At 43.4% G+C, this 19,597-nt stretch overlaps 1 protein-coding gene across 1 annotated transcript in view; it reads left to right on the forward strand.

The window, feature by feature from the left end:
* chaf1a (chromatin assembly factor 1, subunit A (p150)) overlaps positions 1-19,597 on the forward strand; it is a 28,577-nt gene that overhangs the window by 1,186 nt on the left and 7,794 nt on the right. Inside the window, exons 2-12 of the mRNA XM_056277705.1 lie at positions 879-926; positions 1,292-1,938; positions 2,229-2,288; positions 4,308-4,558; positions 4,709-4,790; positions 5,368-5,436; positions 8,943-9,160; positions 9,423-9,594; positions 17,972-18,052; positions 18,304-18,405; positions 18,560-18,809. Of these exons, the coding sequence (XP_056133680.1) occupies positions 879-926; positions 1,292-1,938; positions 2,229-2,288; positions 4,308-4,558; positions 4,709-4,790; positions 5,368-5,436; positions 8,943-9,160; positions 9,423-9,594; positions 17,972-18,052; positions 18,304-18,405; positions 18,560-18,809 (1,980 nt within the window). The remainder of the gene's footprint in view (positions 1-878; positions 927-1,291; positions 1,939-2,228; positions 2,289-4,307; positions 4,559-4,708; positions 4,791-5,367; positions 5,437-8,942; positions 9,161-9,422; positions 9,595-17,971; positions 18,053-18,303; positions 18,406-18,559; positions 18,810-19,597) is intronic.

The following is a 19,597-nucleotide window of genomic DNA, read 5'->3' on the forward strand; positions in this document are numbered from 1 at the left end:
TAACGCTGTTAACCCTAAATTTGTACGATAACAATTTTCCAGTTTAAGTTCTGAGTCAGCAACATGATGTCAGTCATTTACTAATCTCTACCAGGTTGGCACATATGCTCGTAATTTAACAAGATTTGGGTTTATGCTAGGAGAGAAGCTAGCCGCTTTAGCAAAATCCCCGAAGATGTCAGTGCCACGAATAAATGAGATGGGTTTTCGTTGGCGACGTTATAACGCTGTTAACCCTAAATTTGTCCTATAACCATTTTTCAGTTTAGTTCTGAGTTAGCAACATTGTGTTTAGCACCGATGTCTCATAGTTCGACACTGGCCCGAGTTTTCACTTTTACGGTCCAGCGCCTCTCGTCTGACAGCCTTTAGAGGTGTCGGCTGTGCGGACATGACTGGGCCTTCTGCACCCACTGATACACAGGTTGGCGGGAGAGAAAAAGCCAATATCCAGAATTGAAACGATCATTCGCATCCTGCAAACTTTGACAATATAAACGACGAAGCAGAATTGCCACCATTCCGGATTATCTGTCGCTAACAGCAGTGTGAATAATTGTCAAAGCGAGTTTGTCGGATTCTTTTTTTCGCGGTCACCCGGCAGCACTATCATGTTGTTAGCTAGCCTAGCATGTGATTACTGCCATGCCAGTGTGTGCGCAACCTAAACAAAAGCTCTGGTAGGGCTGTTAGGTTGTCAACCTGTTGAATAGCGTTGGTCTTCAAGTTCCAATCCTTTTTCAAGAAACACACTGTCATTCGAGTTGATTTTTCACCTGCGTGTTTTGATTTGTAAGTTCATACATCAGTAGTGTAAGTGTAACTAGTTTGGTGCAAAGTGCATTTCTTTTATGTGGTCTTGATATTATTCTTTTCAGACATGGATTGTAAACCCAATAAAAACACCAACAAGAAACTTGTTCAAGGTAAGGAAATTATGTTATTTCTTTACATACTTGATTTGCGTCCATGCTCGTATAGGATGATATTATAACTAGTGATGTATAACAAAAGTTGAGAAGTATTACCACCATCTAGCAATCTCAGCATGGGTACATTTTTACCCTATAAAGGAGTGTATATAATTTAGTTATGTATCCATTATTGTGCTCTAAATGAGTTGGATTTGTATTTTTTGAAAGATGCAAGTGTCTTGACTCAAATAACTTATTGAACCTGCTGAAAACTTGAATAAAAGTTGGTTTTTGTTGGAGTAAATTGGGTATTGCTCCATGAATTGATATCTGGAATTGTACAATGCATAACTCAGTTCTCTATAAACTATCTCCAGCTCGTCTACCATTCAAGCGTCTAAACCCTGAAACTAAAGAGTGTCAGGAACCTAAAAGACCCTGCACACTTCCTTGCCCTGAACCAGGGGCCTCAGATGGGGAGAATGAGACAGAGACCTCCCCACTTCTCGTGAATAATGGACCGACCTTGGTTAATGGGCGTGGACCCCTTGATGATTTCTTGAGTCGTAGCTGCAATGCTTCTTCAGGTCAGAAAATTATAGATCTCACTAAGGATGACTCTACATCTCCTGTAAAGCCCGCCACTATACCTGTTGCTACCTCCCCCTGCCTCACAACAAAAGACATGTATCAGAACAAAGACAAAAGGTCTTCCACTGGTAAACCCAGCAGCAGTGACCTCACTCCTAAGGCAGATGCTTCAGACTGCAAAATAATCCACAAACCAGATAGTGATGGAGATATAGATGAGATGGAGGGAAAAGATGGGGATGAGACTGCATTTGTCTCGCAGCTCGATCTGACACAGGATTCTGAAAGCGAGGAAGAGAAGCAAGATGTGTCAAAAGCTGATGTCTCCAGTCTGGGCAATGAGTCCATTCTGTCTGCTTCATCAGTCAGCTCCCTGTCTGCAGCAGAGAGCTCCCCAGAGCAGGACAAGGCTGAGAATGTCACAACACCTACGGTGAGTGTCGCTCTTCTGTCTTGGTTTGTCTCATGATTACACTCACTTTCAAGGGGCAGTAAGGCGCAGTGTATTCAAGCGTTTGCCATTGTCAAAAAACTTTATTCAGAAGAGATGTGAATGTAAGTTGTTTCTTTCCAATATGAAGCATTAAAACATTATGTGAATCTTAATACTCATGTTTGTGCCAGTCTTGTCAGTCAACAATATAAAGATGAAAAAAGCTTATTGACAATATTTATAAGGATGCGTTCTTGAAGCTTGATGTATTTTTTTCTTTCTCTTTATAGGATCCAAAGACCACTCCCAAGAAAGCAGCAGATCAGAAGGTAAAAAGACGCTCATTGAAGGTAATGTAATGCCTCTGTAGATGTTCTGTGCTATTTCTGTATCTTTACATTGTCACACCAGACTAGGGATGTGGAAATTGGCCAAAAATGACTTTCGATTATTCCTTCAAAAAAAACAAAACAAAAAAAAACATGGGTTCGAACCCAAATATATTTTTGTGCATTATGTCCATAAGCGGGCAAACCAATACAACGAGAGACATAACTGCTTGTATAGGTATATTTATTTCAATGTAAACAGTCTTTTAAAAGATCTACATACCTACACATTTCATAATAAAGAAAAATAAAATGATGTCCTATACTGTAGAACTTCATTTTAAAGACCGTAGATCTCTCTCTCTCTCTCTCTCTCTCTCTCTCTCTCTCTCTCTCTCTCTCTCTCTCTCTCTCTCTCTCTCTCTCTCTCTCTCTCTCTCTCTCTCTCTCTCTCTCTCTCTCTCTCTCTCTCTCTCTCTCTCTCTCTCTCTCTCTCTCTCTCTCTCAGCCCTTTTCCGCCAACAGGGAACGGGTTCGGTGCTGGTTTGCAAACCCTTTTTTGAACAGTTCAGAGCATTTCGACCAAAAATAAATTGGTTGGTTGCGAACCCGAAAAATTAGTTCTGAACCAGCACCAAAAAATAGGTTTTTGAGCGCGAACCGTGACGACATCAATGGGCACGTAACATTCAAGAGGAAGAAGAGAGGAGATAGTCTAATGTTAGATAATGGCGAAATCGGCAGATAACAAGGGTGCGCAGTGATCAGCTGAGGAAACTCAGTGTTTGGTTGTTATCTGGGCATCTCCCGAGTTTCAGGAAAAACCAGAGAGTAGCACGAGAAAGAGTAAGCTGTATGGCGAATTAGTAGAACAGATGGCAAAGAATGGGTTCACTTGAACGTAAGAACAAATTAACAAGTTAAAAAAAACTTAAGGACTACCGAGACGATAAAAAGAGTTGTCCAAAAGTGGAGCTGGACGACGTAATAATATGACGCCATATTATTGCTAGCTAGTGGGTTTTAGTGGGATGTAGCTAATGTTTACATCCAGTGTGTAACGCACAAAGTTCCCCATTGATGACATACAACGGTTTCGCTAAAAACGCGGACCCATTCGCCACACAACACCAAGGTTCTCAGAATCCTGAACGGAACTGGTGCCTGAACCAGAGCTACTTTGGTCGAAAAGGACTCTGTGAGTGGGGAATGAGAACGTACTGTCTCTGGGAGCGAGATGAATGATTTGTAATTGATATGTTATTTGATAGCCTAATTTTTGTACAGATTAGGTAATATTCATACTGGTTTAAATAAACAATTTGATAGTATTTTTCCATCTTTGCTGTGCAACAGTTTTATGTAAAAGGAATTAAAGGTCCTGAGTCCTGTCCCAAATATAGGCTGGATGTATTCAATGATCGAAGTATATAAAGTACGAGATATTAATTGAAGTTTTACGATATATACAAAGATCATTCAATGCTCTGAGTGAACTGTACTATGATAAACATGGAACAACAATTATCTTTTCCTTTACATGAAACTGGAAATGATAAACCATTGGGCACCTGCAGTGCATGAAGCTTCTGTATTCATTATTCAATATCTATTCAGACAGTACAGTAGAGATGTGTCCTCAGATTACTAGTGGTGGAATGATAAGCTAACTTTAACTTACATAGCTTGCATACGACTTTATCTCAGGGAGCCACAATTTTTCTGTTTTCTGACCAAAATCTGAAGTATTTCCAAACGGGGCTTATTAGATTGTTCGGAGTGAAAATCACTGTCGGCGGCCAAGTTATGTTATGAACTCTCTCCCATCTTTAACACATGGTTATTGAATTATTTCGAATGTCTTTTTTTTTTGTACAATACGGTTATGTGTTCGAATTTTGAAATATTCATTGACAGCCCTACACCACACTCATCTCACAATTATACTCGAGTATCTGTTTCTCTTCCCACTCATTAATTTTTTTTATCAAATAATAGGCGATCAGAAAGTAAATATTGGTGTTTGGTTTTTTTTTTAAGCCACATAATTTACAAGAACAGGACGAGAGGCTACGCCTGCGCCAGGAGAAGGACCGACAGAAGGAAGAGGCTAAAGCTGCAAAAGAGAAAAAAAAAGAGGAGGCCCGCAAGCTGAAAGAGGACAGAGAAAGGGAAAAACGAGAGAAAAAGGAGAAAGATGATCGAGAAAAACGGGAGAAAAAAGAAAAGGATGAGAAGGAAAAGGCTGAGCGGTTAAAAGCAAAAGAGGAGCAACGGAAATCAAAGCAGGAGTAATACAATTTCTCTCTACATTACATTCATGTGACTACTTTGATACATGTTCACATTCACTGTCCAAGTCATTGTCTGTCAAATCAGTTATGATTATAATGAAGATATTAAGTGTTGTGTAACAAGTTTTTCTTCAAATCTCATTTCAGGGCTAAACTAGAAGAAAAACGAAAGAAAGAAGAGGAGAAACGACAGAAAGAAGAGGAGAAACGGTTGAAAGAGAAGAAAGATGTAAGCTGATGCGAAAGGTTGTCGGTCACTTCTGTACAGAAAGCGAAACTTTCTTTTTTTTTTTTACCCCCCCCCCCCCTTCTCCCCAATTGTACTTGGCCAATTACCCCACTCTTCCGAGCCATCCCGGTTGCTGCTCCACCCCCTCTGCCAATCCGGGGGGGGCTGCAGACAACCACATGTCTCCTCCGATACATGTGGAGTCGCCAGCTGCTTCTTTCACCTGACAGTGAAGAGTTTCACCAAGGGGACATAGCGTGTGGGAGGATCACGCTAGTCCCCCCCAGTTCCCCCTCCCCCCTGAACAGGCGCCCCAACCGACCAGAGGAGGCACTAGTGCAGTGACCAGGACACACCTACATCCAGCTTCCCACCCGCAGACACAACCAAGTATTTCTAAGGACGCTCGACCTAGCCGGAGGTAACACGGGGATTTGAACCGCCGATCCCTGTGTTGGTAGGCAACGGAATAGACCGCTATGCTACCTGGATGCCCCCAGAAAGTGCAGCATTTTTGCCGCGGGTGTTCAACAGAAGATTACACTAGTGAATGTCTTTTTGTTTCTCTTATTTACAGCGGCTGAAAGCTGAGAAAGCACAGATTACACGGTTTCTTCAGAAGCCCAAGACGCAGCAGGCTCCAAAGGTAGCACATCACATTTGAAATTAGAATAAATTTTTGATATCGCCATTTTCCTCTTCACAGTGTTTTTCCATTTAGTGTTAACCCTCCATGGGTGTTTTGTTTTGGCTAATAAAGTTCAGATAAGTTCCTGTTAATTCTTCAGGAACATTTAGCTCGTCAGTAGTGTCTTGATGCATGCTCAGTAATCCAGGTAATGAAATCCCAGAGAGTTGAATCAGTTCATCTGGACACAACGTTTAGTAAGAAACGTTTCATCACTCATCTAAGTGACTTCATCAGTCTCAACTGACTGTAGATATCCCCCAACCTTTTAAACAACACAGTTGCATAACGACTGAAACCAACAATCGGTTTCATATGCAACTTGTTGTGACCATTAACTAGCGTTACAATGGCCATGTGTACAATTCAGAGGATTGGGGAATACTTGCGATCATAGCAAGTTGCATATGAAACTGATCGTTGGTTTCAGTCAGTATGCAACTGTGTTTATAAGGTTGGGGGATGTCTGCAGTTAGTTGAAACAGACGAAGTCAACTTAGATGAGTGATGAAAGGTTTCCCCCACTAAACTTTCTGGGATCTCATCAGTAGTGTTCTGTTGCCTAAAAGCCCAAGTAGTTTTGTTAACACGTCTGTTTATTTTGTAGGGTTAGCCATTCTATGTAGAAAGTGTAATTACCGTCATGAGAACCTCTATTCCCTCAGGAAAGCCTCCTCTACTCTCTCCTCCTTCACTTTTGGCTTATGGAATTGCCAGTTGGCTGTAAATAAAACAGAATTTATCCAAGCACTTGCTAATCTGTCAGACATTCAGGTACTATCCTTGACCGAAACCTAGATACGCCCACAAAACACTGTCACACCAGCTGCACTCTGTTGACTCTGCTTTCTCACACCCACCCCGTTCTGTTGGGCGTGGAGACAGTATGGGTGTCCTCATTTCCAAAGACTGGAAATTCAATAAACTTTCTCTGCTAAGCAACAACTCCTCCTTTGAATACCTTGCAATCATGGTTACTGCTCCGGTTAATCTATTTGTGGTTGTCATATACTGCCCATCAGGGTGTCAACTGGGGAACTTTGTAGTCAAACTAGACATGTTACTCTCAGCCAATTCCTGATGATGACACACCACTGATTGTCATGGGAGACATGAATATCCTTACTGGAAAAAAACCCAAACAACTGACTTCCCGTCTCTTCTGTCCTGCTTTTACCTCAGACAGGTCCCCACCCCTCTCACACACAAAACGGGCAATACTCTTGATCTGATCTTGATTCAGAACTGCTCCACAGCAAATCTGACTGTCACCTCCTACATTTGTCAGACCACTTCAATATTCAATTTACGGCCTTCTTACTGGAATATCCTAACGTTCCTCCACAGAGTCTCCCTCTGCTAAAACTTCTGGTCCCTTACACTGACCCAGTTCACCAATGAGGTCTTGGATTCCATGCCTCCTCGTAATGAATTCTCTTCACTCCCTGTCAATGAGGCCACAGACACACTCTGTTCCTCACTAGCCTCCTCTCTTAACAATCTCTGCCCTCTAGCATCCAAACTTGCTCGTAATCCCCCCCAGTCTATGGCTCACTGAGGTCATAAGGGAGCAAAGGACGGGGCTCAGACCGGCAGAAAGAAAATGGCGTAAAACCCGAGTCCATTGACCTCAGTGACTAAGACCACTTGCTATCAGAACAAGATCCTTTAGTGCCACTGATGCTCGAAAAATGCTTTTTGTTTTTAACTCACTCCTCAATCCGCCTCCTCCGACCTCCACTGTGCTCACTGCGGACATGTTCGACTCATACTTTACTGATAAGGCTTCTGCCATCAGTAACCAGTTCTCTGAGCCTGACCAACTTCATCTGCTGCTGCCAGCTAATAGTGCCTCACTCACCTCATTCTCCCTCCTGACTGGCAAGGAAGCCTCCAAGCTTCTGCTGAACTCTCGTCCTACTACCTGTCCACTGGACCCGATACCATCCAACCTCCTACAGACCATTTCGCTTACAACGGGTGTGTTCCCCACTGCATTTAAGCAAGCTCGGGTCACTCTGTTGCTCAAAAAACCTACAGTCAACCTAGCCCAGGTTGAAAACGACAGACTGGTTTAACTCCAACTCTTATCTTTCAAAAGTACTTGAGTGCATGGTCTTTAACTAAATCTCTGAATTCCTTTCTGAGAACAACCTGTATGATCCAAATCAGTCTGGCTTTAAGCAGGGTCACTCTGCTGAGAATCACTGCATTTGGCTAGAGCTGCTGGTCAGTCCTCAGCTTTATTGCTGCTATATCTGTCAGGTGCCTTTGACACGGTTAACCACCAAATCCTCCTCTCCATACTTACTGGGCTTGGTATCTCAGATCTGCCATCGCTGGTCCAAGTCCTACATCTCAGGGAGGTGTTTTAGATTATCTTGGAGGGGAGAAGTATCCAAACCACGCAACTTATCCACAGGGGTACCTCAAAGGTCAGTGCTCGGTCCCCTCTCTTCTCAATATACACCATCTCACCTGCTGCAATCGTCCGCACCCATGGTTTCTCATACCATTGGTACGCTGATGATACCCAGCTCTTCCTATCATTGCCGCCAGATGACCTCACAGTCTAGGCACGGAGATCGTCATGCCTTGCTGATATCTCTGCATGGATGAAAGAATGCCACCTTCAGCTTAACCTGGGTGTCATGATTGATGACCAACTATAACCTTTAAGGTTCACGTGGCCTCGATTGCTCGGTCGTGCCGATTTGCCCTGTACAACATCAGGAAAATTAAACCCTACCTGTCTGAGCATGCAGCACAACTCCTGGTACAGGCTCTTGTTATATCACACATTGACTACTGCAACACCTTACTGGCAGGTCTCCCTGCATGCACTTTCAAACCTCTGCAAATGATCTACAATGCAGCAGCGCATCTGGACTTCAACCAACCCAAAACAGCACATGTCACTCCGCTGTTCATATCCCTTCACTGGCTCCTACTCAAAACCTTAATACTCGCTTGCAAAACAACTAAAACGGCTCCTGCTTACCTTAACGCCCTCATTCAGGTCTACACTCAGTCCCGCTCACTACACTGTGCCAATGAAAGGTGTCTGGCATTTCTGTCACAATGGGGCCCTAAGTCAGGAGCCAGACTCTTCTCTTCTGTAGTTTCCCGGTGGTGGAATGAGTTGCCAAACTCCGTCGAATCTGCTGAGTCCCTCTCCATCTTTAAGAAGAAACTAAAGACCAAGCTCTTTCTCGAACACCTCCACACCTGATGGTATTTGAGAAAGAAAAAAAATTGCTTCTATGCTCCTTTGCCTTGATGCACTGCCTGTTGACACCTATGTCCTATCAGACTTGAGCCTAGTTTTTTTTTTTTTTTTTTTTTTTTACACGTCAGCTCCTGACTAGATCCTTGCTTGTGTCGTATTAACTCTCAGATGTACATCTCTTTGGTTAAAAGCGTCTGCTAAATAAAGTTGTAAGACTATGAATGTCTCCCTCCAGACCCTTGCAGCTCCCTGTGGGAAGTTTGCCCCATTTGAGATCAAGGAAAACATGTGTCTGGCGCCATTAACCCGGGTTCATTGCGAAGACTCTGTTCTGGAACAGCTGGACCAGTACTTGTTACAACCCGGTGAAAATCTGAATGGATTCAAAGACTGGATCAGGAAAAAACCACGCAGATCAGGCCCTACTAAACGCAGACAGACAGATGTACTCAGGTGAGACTGCTGGATAATGGTTGTGATGTCTGTATTACCATCCTATAGTGCTTAATTACAGTTGTTTTTGGATAAGCTGAGAAATGCCCAACTGTATTATAAAAATGAAGAAATGAATCAATGGACAAGACACTGAAAAGATGAGTAATAGGTGTACATTTAGCTTCGTGGTTTCGAATTTAATTGGCATTCAGCTTATTAAGGGATCCAGTAGCAGTGAAGTAGTCAGAATTTTCAAGTATTTATGTGTTTTTCTATTTAGGGAAAATGTAACAATAGTGGAGGGGCCTAAACCAGACAGTGTACCAGACCGTAGATGCTACGGACCCATGAAGCTGCTGCAGTTCCATGAGAACTACCGACCAGCCTACTGGGGCACCTGGAGTAAGAAGAGTTCACACATTTCACCCCGTTGCCCGCTGAGGCAGGACAAGGTAAAGCAATCTAAATACAGGTTGATTAATAGGTGTTCATACATCAGTAATGCACATTTATGATCCTGTTCACAGGATGTGACTCGGTACATCACAAAATGTATTCACTCACACTGGTCATATTCCATGCTGTCCGAAGACTAAGACAAGGAAATGCAGCGGCATTGTAATGGCTGAAGCAATGGCTGTCGATTATATCCCTTACAACATAATTTATTAAAAAAAATCCTGTTTCCATCATCCCAGAAAGTTGAATCGGTTCATCTGGACACAATGTTTATTGGGAGAAACGTTTCATCACTCATCTAAGGGACTTCGTCAGTCTCGGCTAACTGCAGATATCCCCCAACCTTATAAACAACACATTTGCATAATGACTGAAACAATGATCAGTTTCATATGCAAATTGCCGTGACCATTAACTAGAATTACAATAACAATGTGTAACATTCACAGAGGATTGGGGAATAGTTGCAATCACAGCACTGTAAAAGGGCAACAGATGCACTCTTAGCCCCCTTGGTTCGGGGATGGTCGTTCCTTCACAGATGGCCTTTTTTACTCCCCATTCAAACCAGTGTTCTTCCCCATCAAGGATGTGCATATCCTCATCCTTGAAAGAGTGACCGCTGGTCTGTAGATGGGTGTAGACCACCGAGTCCTGGCCTGATGAGGTAGCTCTTCTGTGTTGTGCTATCATCTTCACCAGCATCTGTTTGGTTTCCCCAACGTACAATTCATGGCAAGCCTCCTGGCACTTAACAGCATACACTTTATTGCTCTGTTTGTGCCAGGGACCCGATCCTTGAGGTGGACTTATTTCTGGCGCAGGGTGTTTTGGGGTTTGAAAGCAACTGAGATGCAGTGTTTGGAAAATATGCATCTCAACTGTACCGACACTCCCGCCACATACGGAATCACGACTTTTCCTTCTCTCTTCAGTTGGCTGTTGCACCGTTTGGGCGTCTTCCTGGCTTTGACAAACGCCCAGTTAGGATAACCACAGTTAACCAGGGCCTTCTTAATATGGGATTTCTCCACTTCCCCGGCCGCTGTGTCAATGGAGACGTTGTCAGCTTGGTGGTACAGCGTCCTGATGACTCCTAGTTTGTGCTCCAGTGGATGATGACAGTCAAACCTTAAGTACTGATCGGTATGCGTTGGTTTACTGTAAACATCAACAATCAAGTGTCCCCATCACCAATTGCAATTTCACAGTCTAAGAAGGATAACCTGTCATTTTCATATCTCCCTGGTGAACTTGATGTGGTTGTCCACTGAGTCAATGTGGTCGGTGAAATGTGGTACATCCTGAGATTTGATTTTAATCCAGGTATCATCCACAAATCTGATCCAATGGCTAGGTGGTGGTGATAGGATATCATAACCCTCTTTTCCAATTCCTCCATATACAAGTTGGCCGCTATAGGTGAAACTAGGGGAGCCCATAGCACACCCATTTTTCTGCCTATAGTACTGCCCCTTGTATGTGAAGTAGGTGGACTGAAGACAAAGCTTTAAGAGCAGACACACTTGGTCAGTGTTAATGGTAGTCTGTCGCCATCTTACAATGCTGTGATTGCAACTATTCCCCAATCCTCTGTGAATTGTACACATGGCCATTATAACTCTAGTTAATGGTCACTGCAAGTTGCATATGAAACCGATGGTTGGGTTTCAGTCATTATGCGACTGTGCTGTTTTATAAGGTGGGTGGACATCTGCAGTCAGTTGAGACTGATGAAGTCACTTAGATGAGTGATGAAACATTTCTCCCACTAAACATATGTCCAGATATGAACGGATTCAACTTTCTGGGATTTCCTTACCTGGGTTGTTTGCATCATTTGCATGCATCAAGACATTCTGTTTCCGTCACCCTTTATAACAACTTCTCTTCATTGACACACTAACGTTTCCACCTTAAATGAACGCAAACCTTTTTGATAATGAGGAATTTTTACTAAAGTTTTCTCATTTCCATTCATCTTTAATGGTTTAAAGCTGTATTAAGCAACTTCTACGTACTACAGGGCAGATGGTAGGACCACAGAGCTTCCAAAACAGACACTTACAGTTAAGCCACTCCTCACCCCTCTTTTCCTGTCTCATCCAAGAAGTTAAACCCACATACCGTGGCTTAACTGTAACAAATGCAAGTCTGACAATCACTTGATTTTTAGCCTTGATTTGGACTGCCAACTTTTGAGATGCATACTACTTGGGCATGGTAGATAATAATAATAATAATGATAAATCAAACTTATATAGCGCTTTTCTAACACTCAGTCACTTAACAATAAACGGCGATGAAGCAAGACAACAGATACACATAACACAGACATACAGGGGTGGATGGGAGGGGGGGCGCTATGAGAGGGAGAAGCGGCAGCCACACACGATGCCAGCAGTATTCTCCGACTTAAACAGATACAAAAGGGCAAGAAAAACAAAAAACAACAGGACTGTAGGTGTTGATTTTCTGTAGGGGTTTACTCCCATAGCCTATTCCTCTCCCGAGGTATCCACTAGGCAGTGGCACTATTTAACCCATAGTTGGGGGCTGGTTCGTGGGCATCAGGGAATATCCACACACCAGTGGGCGTGCATACCCCAAGTCTAGGGGCCAGACCTCCTGCGAGTCCCTTGTAGCTCAGCCAGGGTCCAAGGTGTACCCAGTTACCGTGTGTCGCCACGAGGAGGCACTACATAGGGCTTGCTGTTGGAGAGGCTATATACTGGCGGGGAGAGACTTACGTACTCAGCTCTCCTGTTCGCATTTCTGCTAGCCAGCGGTGACGGTTGAGAGTGAGATGTGACAGGCACAGAACACTACACCAACACACTAGACGCTTCACAACAACCCGACATCTGTGTGTCAGACTGTTTGAATCTCTTCACCGGTCACTTTCAGTTTGACTCTCAGCCATTTTGTGCTTAACAGTTAGTGGTAGCATTCTTAATTTCTGAATTGTCAGCGGCTTACCCACTGTTTTAATGGTGAGGGATGGGTGCTAGAAGAAGGGACTCAACCAGGGAGGGAGGTGCACTTTGTCGGACTTGCAAAACCAAACAACAAGCTGAAAATTAAAGAAAACTGTAGACTTGGGTGTTGATATTCAGTAGAGCTGTCAATTAATATTCCAAATTTGAATATATAACGGAACAGACATTCGAATGTGAAAGTTAATATTAGTTTGGGGGGCGGGCGCACTACCGCGGCTGTCTGCCTCGCCAATTCTCGCAAGAGCCTTGACCGCTGCACTGAATACGCTGCATGACGGACATGAGTCACACAACATCACTTTAATTGGTTGAAATTGAAATTTAGGTCAAGCTGAAACGAGCAAATAATTTAACAGCCATGTGGTGAAGATGGCAGAGAGTTCACAACCCAACTCCGCGGCAGAGAGTGATTTTCCCTCCGAACAATCCAAAAAGCCCCGTTTGGAAATACTTCTGATTTTGGTCAGAAAATGGGAAATTTGTGGAACCTTGAGATAGTCGCCCACAAGCTATGTAAGCTACAGTTAGCTTACTATTCCACCACTATTAACTTGAGGGCACGTCTCGAAAATAACAACAATTATAGATCATCTCGCTCCGAGAGAAAGCGTGTTCTCATTTCTCACGTTAGCACCAACTATGGCGCAGAGAGTGGTTTATGGTCTTTAAATTAGTTTTATGCATAGGACATTATTTTATTTATTTTATAATGTGTAGTTATGTAGAGGCGGCACGGTGGCGCAGTTGCCTCACAGCAAGAAGGTCCTGGGTTCGAGCCCTGGAGTAGTCCAACCTTGGGGGTTTTCCCAGGTAGTCTCTGTGTGGAGTTTGCATGTTCTCCCCGTGTCTGCGTGGATGTTCTCTGGGGGCTCCGGTTTCCTCCCACAGTCCAAAGACATGTAAGTCAGGGGAATTGGCCGTACTAAAATTGTCCCTAGGTATGAACCGTGCATGCGTGCGCGCGCGCGTGTGTGTGTGTGTGTGTATATATATGTGTGTGTGTGTGGGGGGGGGGGGGACAATGAACTCATGGAAGTGCAACATAGCAAACGTGCTTAGCTGGTTAATGCTGGAATGTGTAAGTTTTTGTGTAAGAACAGGAGTTGGTCTATATGATCCGGTTTAAGTGTGTTCCGCTGTGCAGTAAACTATATCCTCTGCAGTAGAGAAGACTCTGTCTGCAGAGACACTGGTTCCCAGAATACAGAAGTATCTCTTGCCCAACTTGGAAATCAGAGGAAACATCACCTCATTCTTACTCTGCAAACAGAGGGGGTCCTCAGAGTAGGGTGAGGGGTGAAGCACTATGATACTTTGTCACATCCTCCTCAGGTCTGGCAGAGGCTAACATGGGCTGCTGAACTCTAGCATCGGTGAAGGTCTGCCTCAGCAGATTTCACTAGCAGAGAAGATGAAGCCTTTCTTTTGGGAGCAGAGGGGCTTTGGTGTTGCTCCTCAGTGGTCTTGGGATGAGGGGTGTCCTCCTCACTCACTGTGTTGTGCTTCACCAAACAGTGCAATACAGACATAGACAAACATAGTTTATGACAGTGTTACTCTTTAAGCGGCATGCGGCTCGCGAGACTTTGTTTTGCACCTCGTATAGATCCACTGATAACAATAAGAACATAGATATAACTTACTTCTATAGGTTCCGTTTGTGTTCTGTTTTAGCACAGAAATGAATTATCCAGCAGATGGCAGCATACTGAAGCTACGTCAAAGAACGTAGGCTACGTAACAGTGTGGGATCATAGGTAGACGTATAGCCTATGTGTGTAGCTTTGTATTTGCGAAACATTTTTATCATGTTGATAATGCTTATGTATAATTGCATACGTACATGCATACATAAGATGGGTTCCACTTCCAGCCTTACAAACCCACAAGTATTATATATTTTAATAATGCAATGTAATTATTAATTGAGAATAAAAAGAGATGTAAGGATGGAAAGCATGGTACTATATTTTTTTTAAACATACGCAAAGATGGTAAATATCTTGAGTGATGATATTAAAAAAAAAAAAACACCAGAGTTATGTCTGCAATCTCTGTGGCTCTTTGAGGAATGGTCTTACTCATAAGTGGCTCTCCTAAGAAAATTAGTGAGTACCACTGGTTTATGATATATACAGATGAAGACTAAAAGCTAAAGTAAAAAAGAGCATGAGTATAAACATATGTACAGACATTCATTGGGTAGCCAGGTTCAGGTGGGTAACAGCTTGGGGAAAGAAGCTGTTTTTGAGTCTGGTAGTGCAGCCTCTGAGGCTCCTGTAGCGCCTCCCAGAGCGCAGGGGGAGAACAGTCCATGGTTGAGGTGGGTGGGAGCTCTGCTGATGCTGAGACCCTTTTGAAGGCAGCATTTGTGGTAAATGTCTTTTATGGCTGGAAGCTGGCTACTGGTGATATGCTGGGCTACCTTGGCGAGCTGCTGCAATGCTTTCTGGTCTACTGATGTGCAGTTGTCGTACCACACAGATTCAGCTGGTCAGGAGCTCTGTATGGTGCAGTGGTAGAGGTTGGTGAGAATTTTGGGGGCTAGACAGGTGCTCCTCAGGAAATGCAGGCATTGTTGGGCCCTTTTCACAAGGGCCTGGGTGTTTGATGTCCAGGAGAGGTCCTCGCTGATGTGGACTCCAAGGAATTTAAAGTTGGAGACATGTTCCACCCCATTGATGTATATGGGGGTGTGGCTGCAGCTTCTAGACCTCCTGAAGTCCACAATCGGCTCCTTCGTCTTCTGCACATTGAGGACAAGATTGGTGGTGGTGCATCATGATGTGAGGTGCTGAATCTTGTCCCTGTATGCCGCCTCGTCATTGTTGGTGATACGGCCAACGACTGTGGTGTCATCCGCAAACTTAACTATTATATTTAAAGGATGAGTTGGCATGCAGTCATGGGTAAAGAGGGAGAAAAGGAGGGAGCTCAGAACACAGCCTTGGGGGGCACCTGTTCTGGGGGTCAGGATGGAGGAGGTGTGGTCAGCTAATCTAATAGACTGGGGTCTGTTGGTCAGGAAGTCCAGGGTCGGGTTATAGAGGGAGGGGTTGAGGCCAAGGGAGAGGAGTTTGGTGGTTAGTTTAGCAGGGATGAGAGTGTTGAAAGCAGAGCTGTAATCTATGAACAGCATTCAGATGTATGTGTTGTTAAGTTCAAGGTGGGTCAGAGCAAAGTGCAGGGCAGTGGCAATGGCGTCCTCCGTAGACCTTTTGGGATGGTAGACAAACTGATGTCGGTTGAATGTTGGGGGGGATAGTGTTTTTGATGTGAGCCAGAACCAGTCTCTCAGCATTTCATGGCAGTGGGGATAAACATAACCTTACACAATGTCAATATCTTCAACCCAAACCACATTTGAACAAGATCATTAACCAAACACAAACTTACTTTTTCTATTTGATTTCAAAATTCTTGTGTTGTTTATGGAATATTTGTTATTTTGTCGATTGGATAAGTTAAATAAATGTCTTAAGCCCAAAGTGACATTTTACATGTTTTACATTGATTTTTACATAAAATAAAATGGCAGAATCACCTCTAGTAATGTAGCCTCAGTGGTCACTCTTCCATATGTCTCCACTCTCTCTACCTCAGGAAGGAAAGGCGGTCCCTTAAAATGCAGTTTAAGAACAGAGGCTGTGTGAAGAGTGTTTCGCTCCTGCTCATTGGTATACCTCTTGCTGAGGTCCCCGTTGATGGCATGCTTTATGTCCCGGACCATTGATGACTCTCCAGTACTGTCCTTTGTGTCCTGGATGAGTTGAGCATGCAATGGGGCAATCAAACACACTTGTGGGGGTGCTCTCCTCTGATATGAGGGTAGTCGCATGTTTCATTGGCTTTAGAGCCTTAATAATATCCTCTGCATTTGAGACATCTGCTTCACTAAGAGTGCAGAGGTCAGCCTCTCCTCTCTTCACTTGAGGAGAGAGTAAGGTGGCGCAGATCGCAGGTTGTTGCTCCAGAAACCTGTCAGCCATCTCATAAGCACTGTTTCACCTGCAGCTGACTGTCTGTTTTCAGATTGTCACACAGCAGACCAAGTAGCTTTTGCTTCTCCTCAAGCTGGTGTTTTGCGGTGGTGCTGCGGTGGAAAAACATAGTAATATGTCTGACCCTCCCCAGTAGCCTTGATACAGTGGGCAACTTGAGCGCTTGCTGAGATGCCAAGATTTAGTGTCGGCATAACATCTCACATGTAGGAATTTACCCAGTCGAGCAGCAATGGTCATGTTGGGGGCGTTATCAGTCTCTAAAACTACATCTTTGGTAGTGACCTGCCATTCTTCTGCTACATTCTGTAACAGCTCAGCCACATTTGCACCTGTGTGGCTGAGATTGCTCTTGACTATTTGACACACATTGCTCTTGTTTGGAGCACGCGAGTTACGGTGACATAAGATTCTGTAGCAGTGGATGGCCACGCATCACATGTTATTGCTATCCTACCCACCTTCCTCAGTGATTCCATAACTTTGGTTTCTGTTTCGTTGTAGTGTGGGTATTGCTGTGTCTGAAAAAATGTCGAGATGGGATGTTGTATCTCGGCTCCAAAGTGTGCAGCATAGCGCGAAAGCCCTGGTTTGACTGAGTAGGGGTGCAAATTGTTGGCAATAAAAGTTGCGATCGGCTTTGTGATTCGCTCCGCCCTTTCCGAGTTTGGTGGAAGCTTTGATATCACATGTTCAATTGTTCTCTGGTTGGCAACAACTACAACCAACTGTTTTTCCTCCAACTCCGGGTGAAAATGTGAAATGTGGTTTGTCATGTTTGTTGTGTTCCCAAAATATTTTATTTTAGTTAGACACAACTTGCATACAGTGTGGCTCTTGTCCAGGTCCCTTTTCTCTTCAACTTCATAGAAGCCAAAATGCTTCCATACGCTGGCTTTTAAGCCAGAGGGTGCCGGTCGGATTGTATCCAACTTCAGTTGCTCGCGCTCAGTCATCCTCACCAAAACTAAAGTAGCCTGGCTTAGAACGTAAACACGACGCACGTTTTATGTTTGTTACGTTTCACCATCCAGTTGGTTCAGTAGCAGCCGTAAGGAGCGTACAGCCCAGTCAAGAATTTGAGCTTTAGATTTCCGATTATTGAGTTGTCTGCATTGAGACATAATCTTTATGAGGGAATCTCGATGCATCTAAGAATCGATTTTCCTCCACCCCTACTAGATACCCTTTGATATTACTGGGTATCATTTAATTCGCTGTTAATATCAAAAATAGTGTTTAATGCAACTTTAAATTTGCATAAGAGACGTTGATGGAAACAGCTACTCTTTATCTTACTGGTATGCACAATGTGCCTGGATTAAAGACAGACTGCATACAGCTATTAATCCCTTTGTATTCTACCACAGAATCTGTTGGACTATGAGGTGGACAGCGATGAGGAATGGGAAGAGGAGGAACCTGGGGAGTCCCTTTCACACAGCGAAGGGGTGAGTCTCATTGGAGTTGGAGAAATTATTGATATTGTAAAAACAACACAACAGCATGAGTAGAAAGAATGTTGATGAGCTTCAAAAGTTACAGGTGAGATTTGGATTCAGTAAAAGAGCATTTACAGTTTTTGATTGAGTTTTGCATTTTCCGTCATAGATTAGGCTTTATATCATGGATGCAAGAACACATTTTCTATAGAATTGGTAGAAAATATTGTCAGACTCTAAAAGATTGAATTTATTTTCAGGAGGATGACGAAGATGGTGGTGATAACGAAGATGATGAAGATGATGGCTTCTTTGTACCCCATGGTTATCTCTCAGATGGGGAGGGGGCATTGGAGGAAGAGGTATAAATTATGCTGCCATTCTCACTTAATTTGTTTACTCTTGTTACCCCCCAAAATAGAGGACTGGATGGATCACATGGGGGGGGGCTCAGTGCACATGCTCTATTTTCTGCTTTCTGTCTGCCTTCATTTATACCTGTGTGCTACCTCAAAGGAGGGTGGTGACCTGGAAAAGCAGAAAGTGCGTCAGAAGCTGAAAGCAAGGGAATGGGATGAGCTGATGTCCACCAAGAAGAAGGTGAGGGTGCTGGAGGCTGTGGTGAGGGGCTGTATCTGGGAAGGAGAAGGCCCTACCCTGGAGTTCTTCCAGCAGTATGCTGTGTGCCTGATTGAGCCTTTACCCAAGGCGGACACCAGCCCCAGCCCAGACCAGTTGTCACTGAAACGTCAGGAAGATGAGCAATGTGAGTGCTTTGGTTGCATTGGCTCAGGTAGCCTTTGTTTTGTGTGTGTGTGTGTGTGTTTGTTTTGGGTTTTTTTTTATTATTATTATTTAGACATCATCCCAGTCAATCCAGTTGTGTCACGTGTCACAGTCTCACAGCATTTCCACCAACTCACACATAATGTCTGTCTGTCTGTCTGTTGAGAACAACTTTGCACTATCCTGGTTCAAGCTGATATATATTTGCTACTTTGGCAACATGTGATTTATTAAAAAAGTTATACAACATTGGCAAATACATTTTAGTCGTTAATCTTAGCACACCTTTTTAGGGATCAAGGCTCAAGAGCAATACTTTGGCTGTTGCTCTTTAGTAGCACTGCCATAGCTCTTGCCCCTAATCTGCCATCTATTGGGAGGTTTATTTAAATCTTTTTACTGCCAGAGCGCTAACGTTCTGAAAGAAGCGAAATTAAGTTCAGATTAGGTTAAATCTAAAACAAATTTAAATCAGCTGTTTAAGTTGTTTGATGTAAGATCAATTGTTCAATGAGTCATACAATAATATTTATAAATCTGTTTAAGTATCATGGCTTTTCATAGCTGTATCAGTTTGCATATAAATTCAGGCAAGTTTTTATCTGCTTCCAGTAAAACATGTTAGGTGGCCAGCTATATAGTATATGAAATTAGAAAGTCTGACTAAAACAAAACCAATGTTAATTATGAAGCTCTTGATTGAACTTGTGATAATTGAAAATCCAAACTAGTCAAAGAAAGTTGAATCAGTTCATCTGGATACAACGT

Source organism: Lampris incognitus, chromosome 3 (genome assembly GCF_029633865.1).
Source record: "Lampris incognitus isolate fLamInc1 chromosome 3, fLamInc1.hap2, whole genome shotgun sequence".
Taxonomy (NCBI): domain Eukaryota; kingdom Metazoa; phylum Chordata; class Actinopteri; order Lampriformes; family Lampridae; genus Lampris; species Lampris incognitus.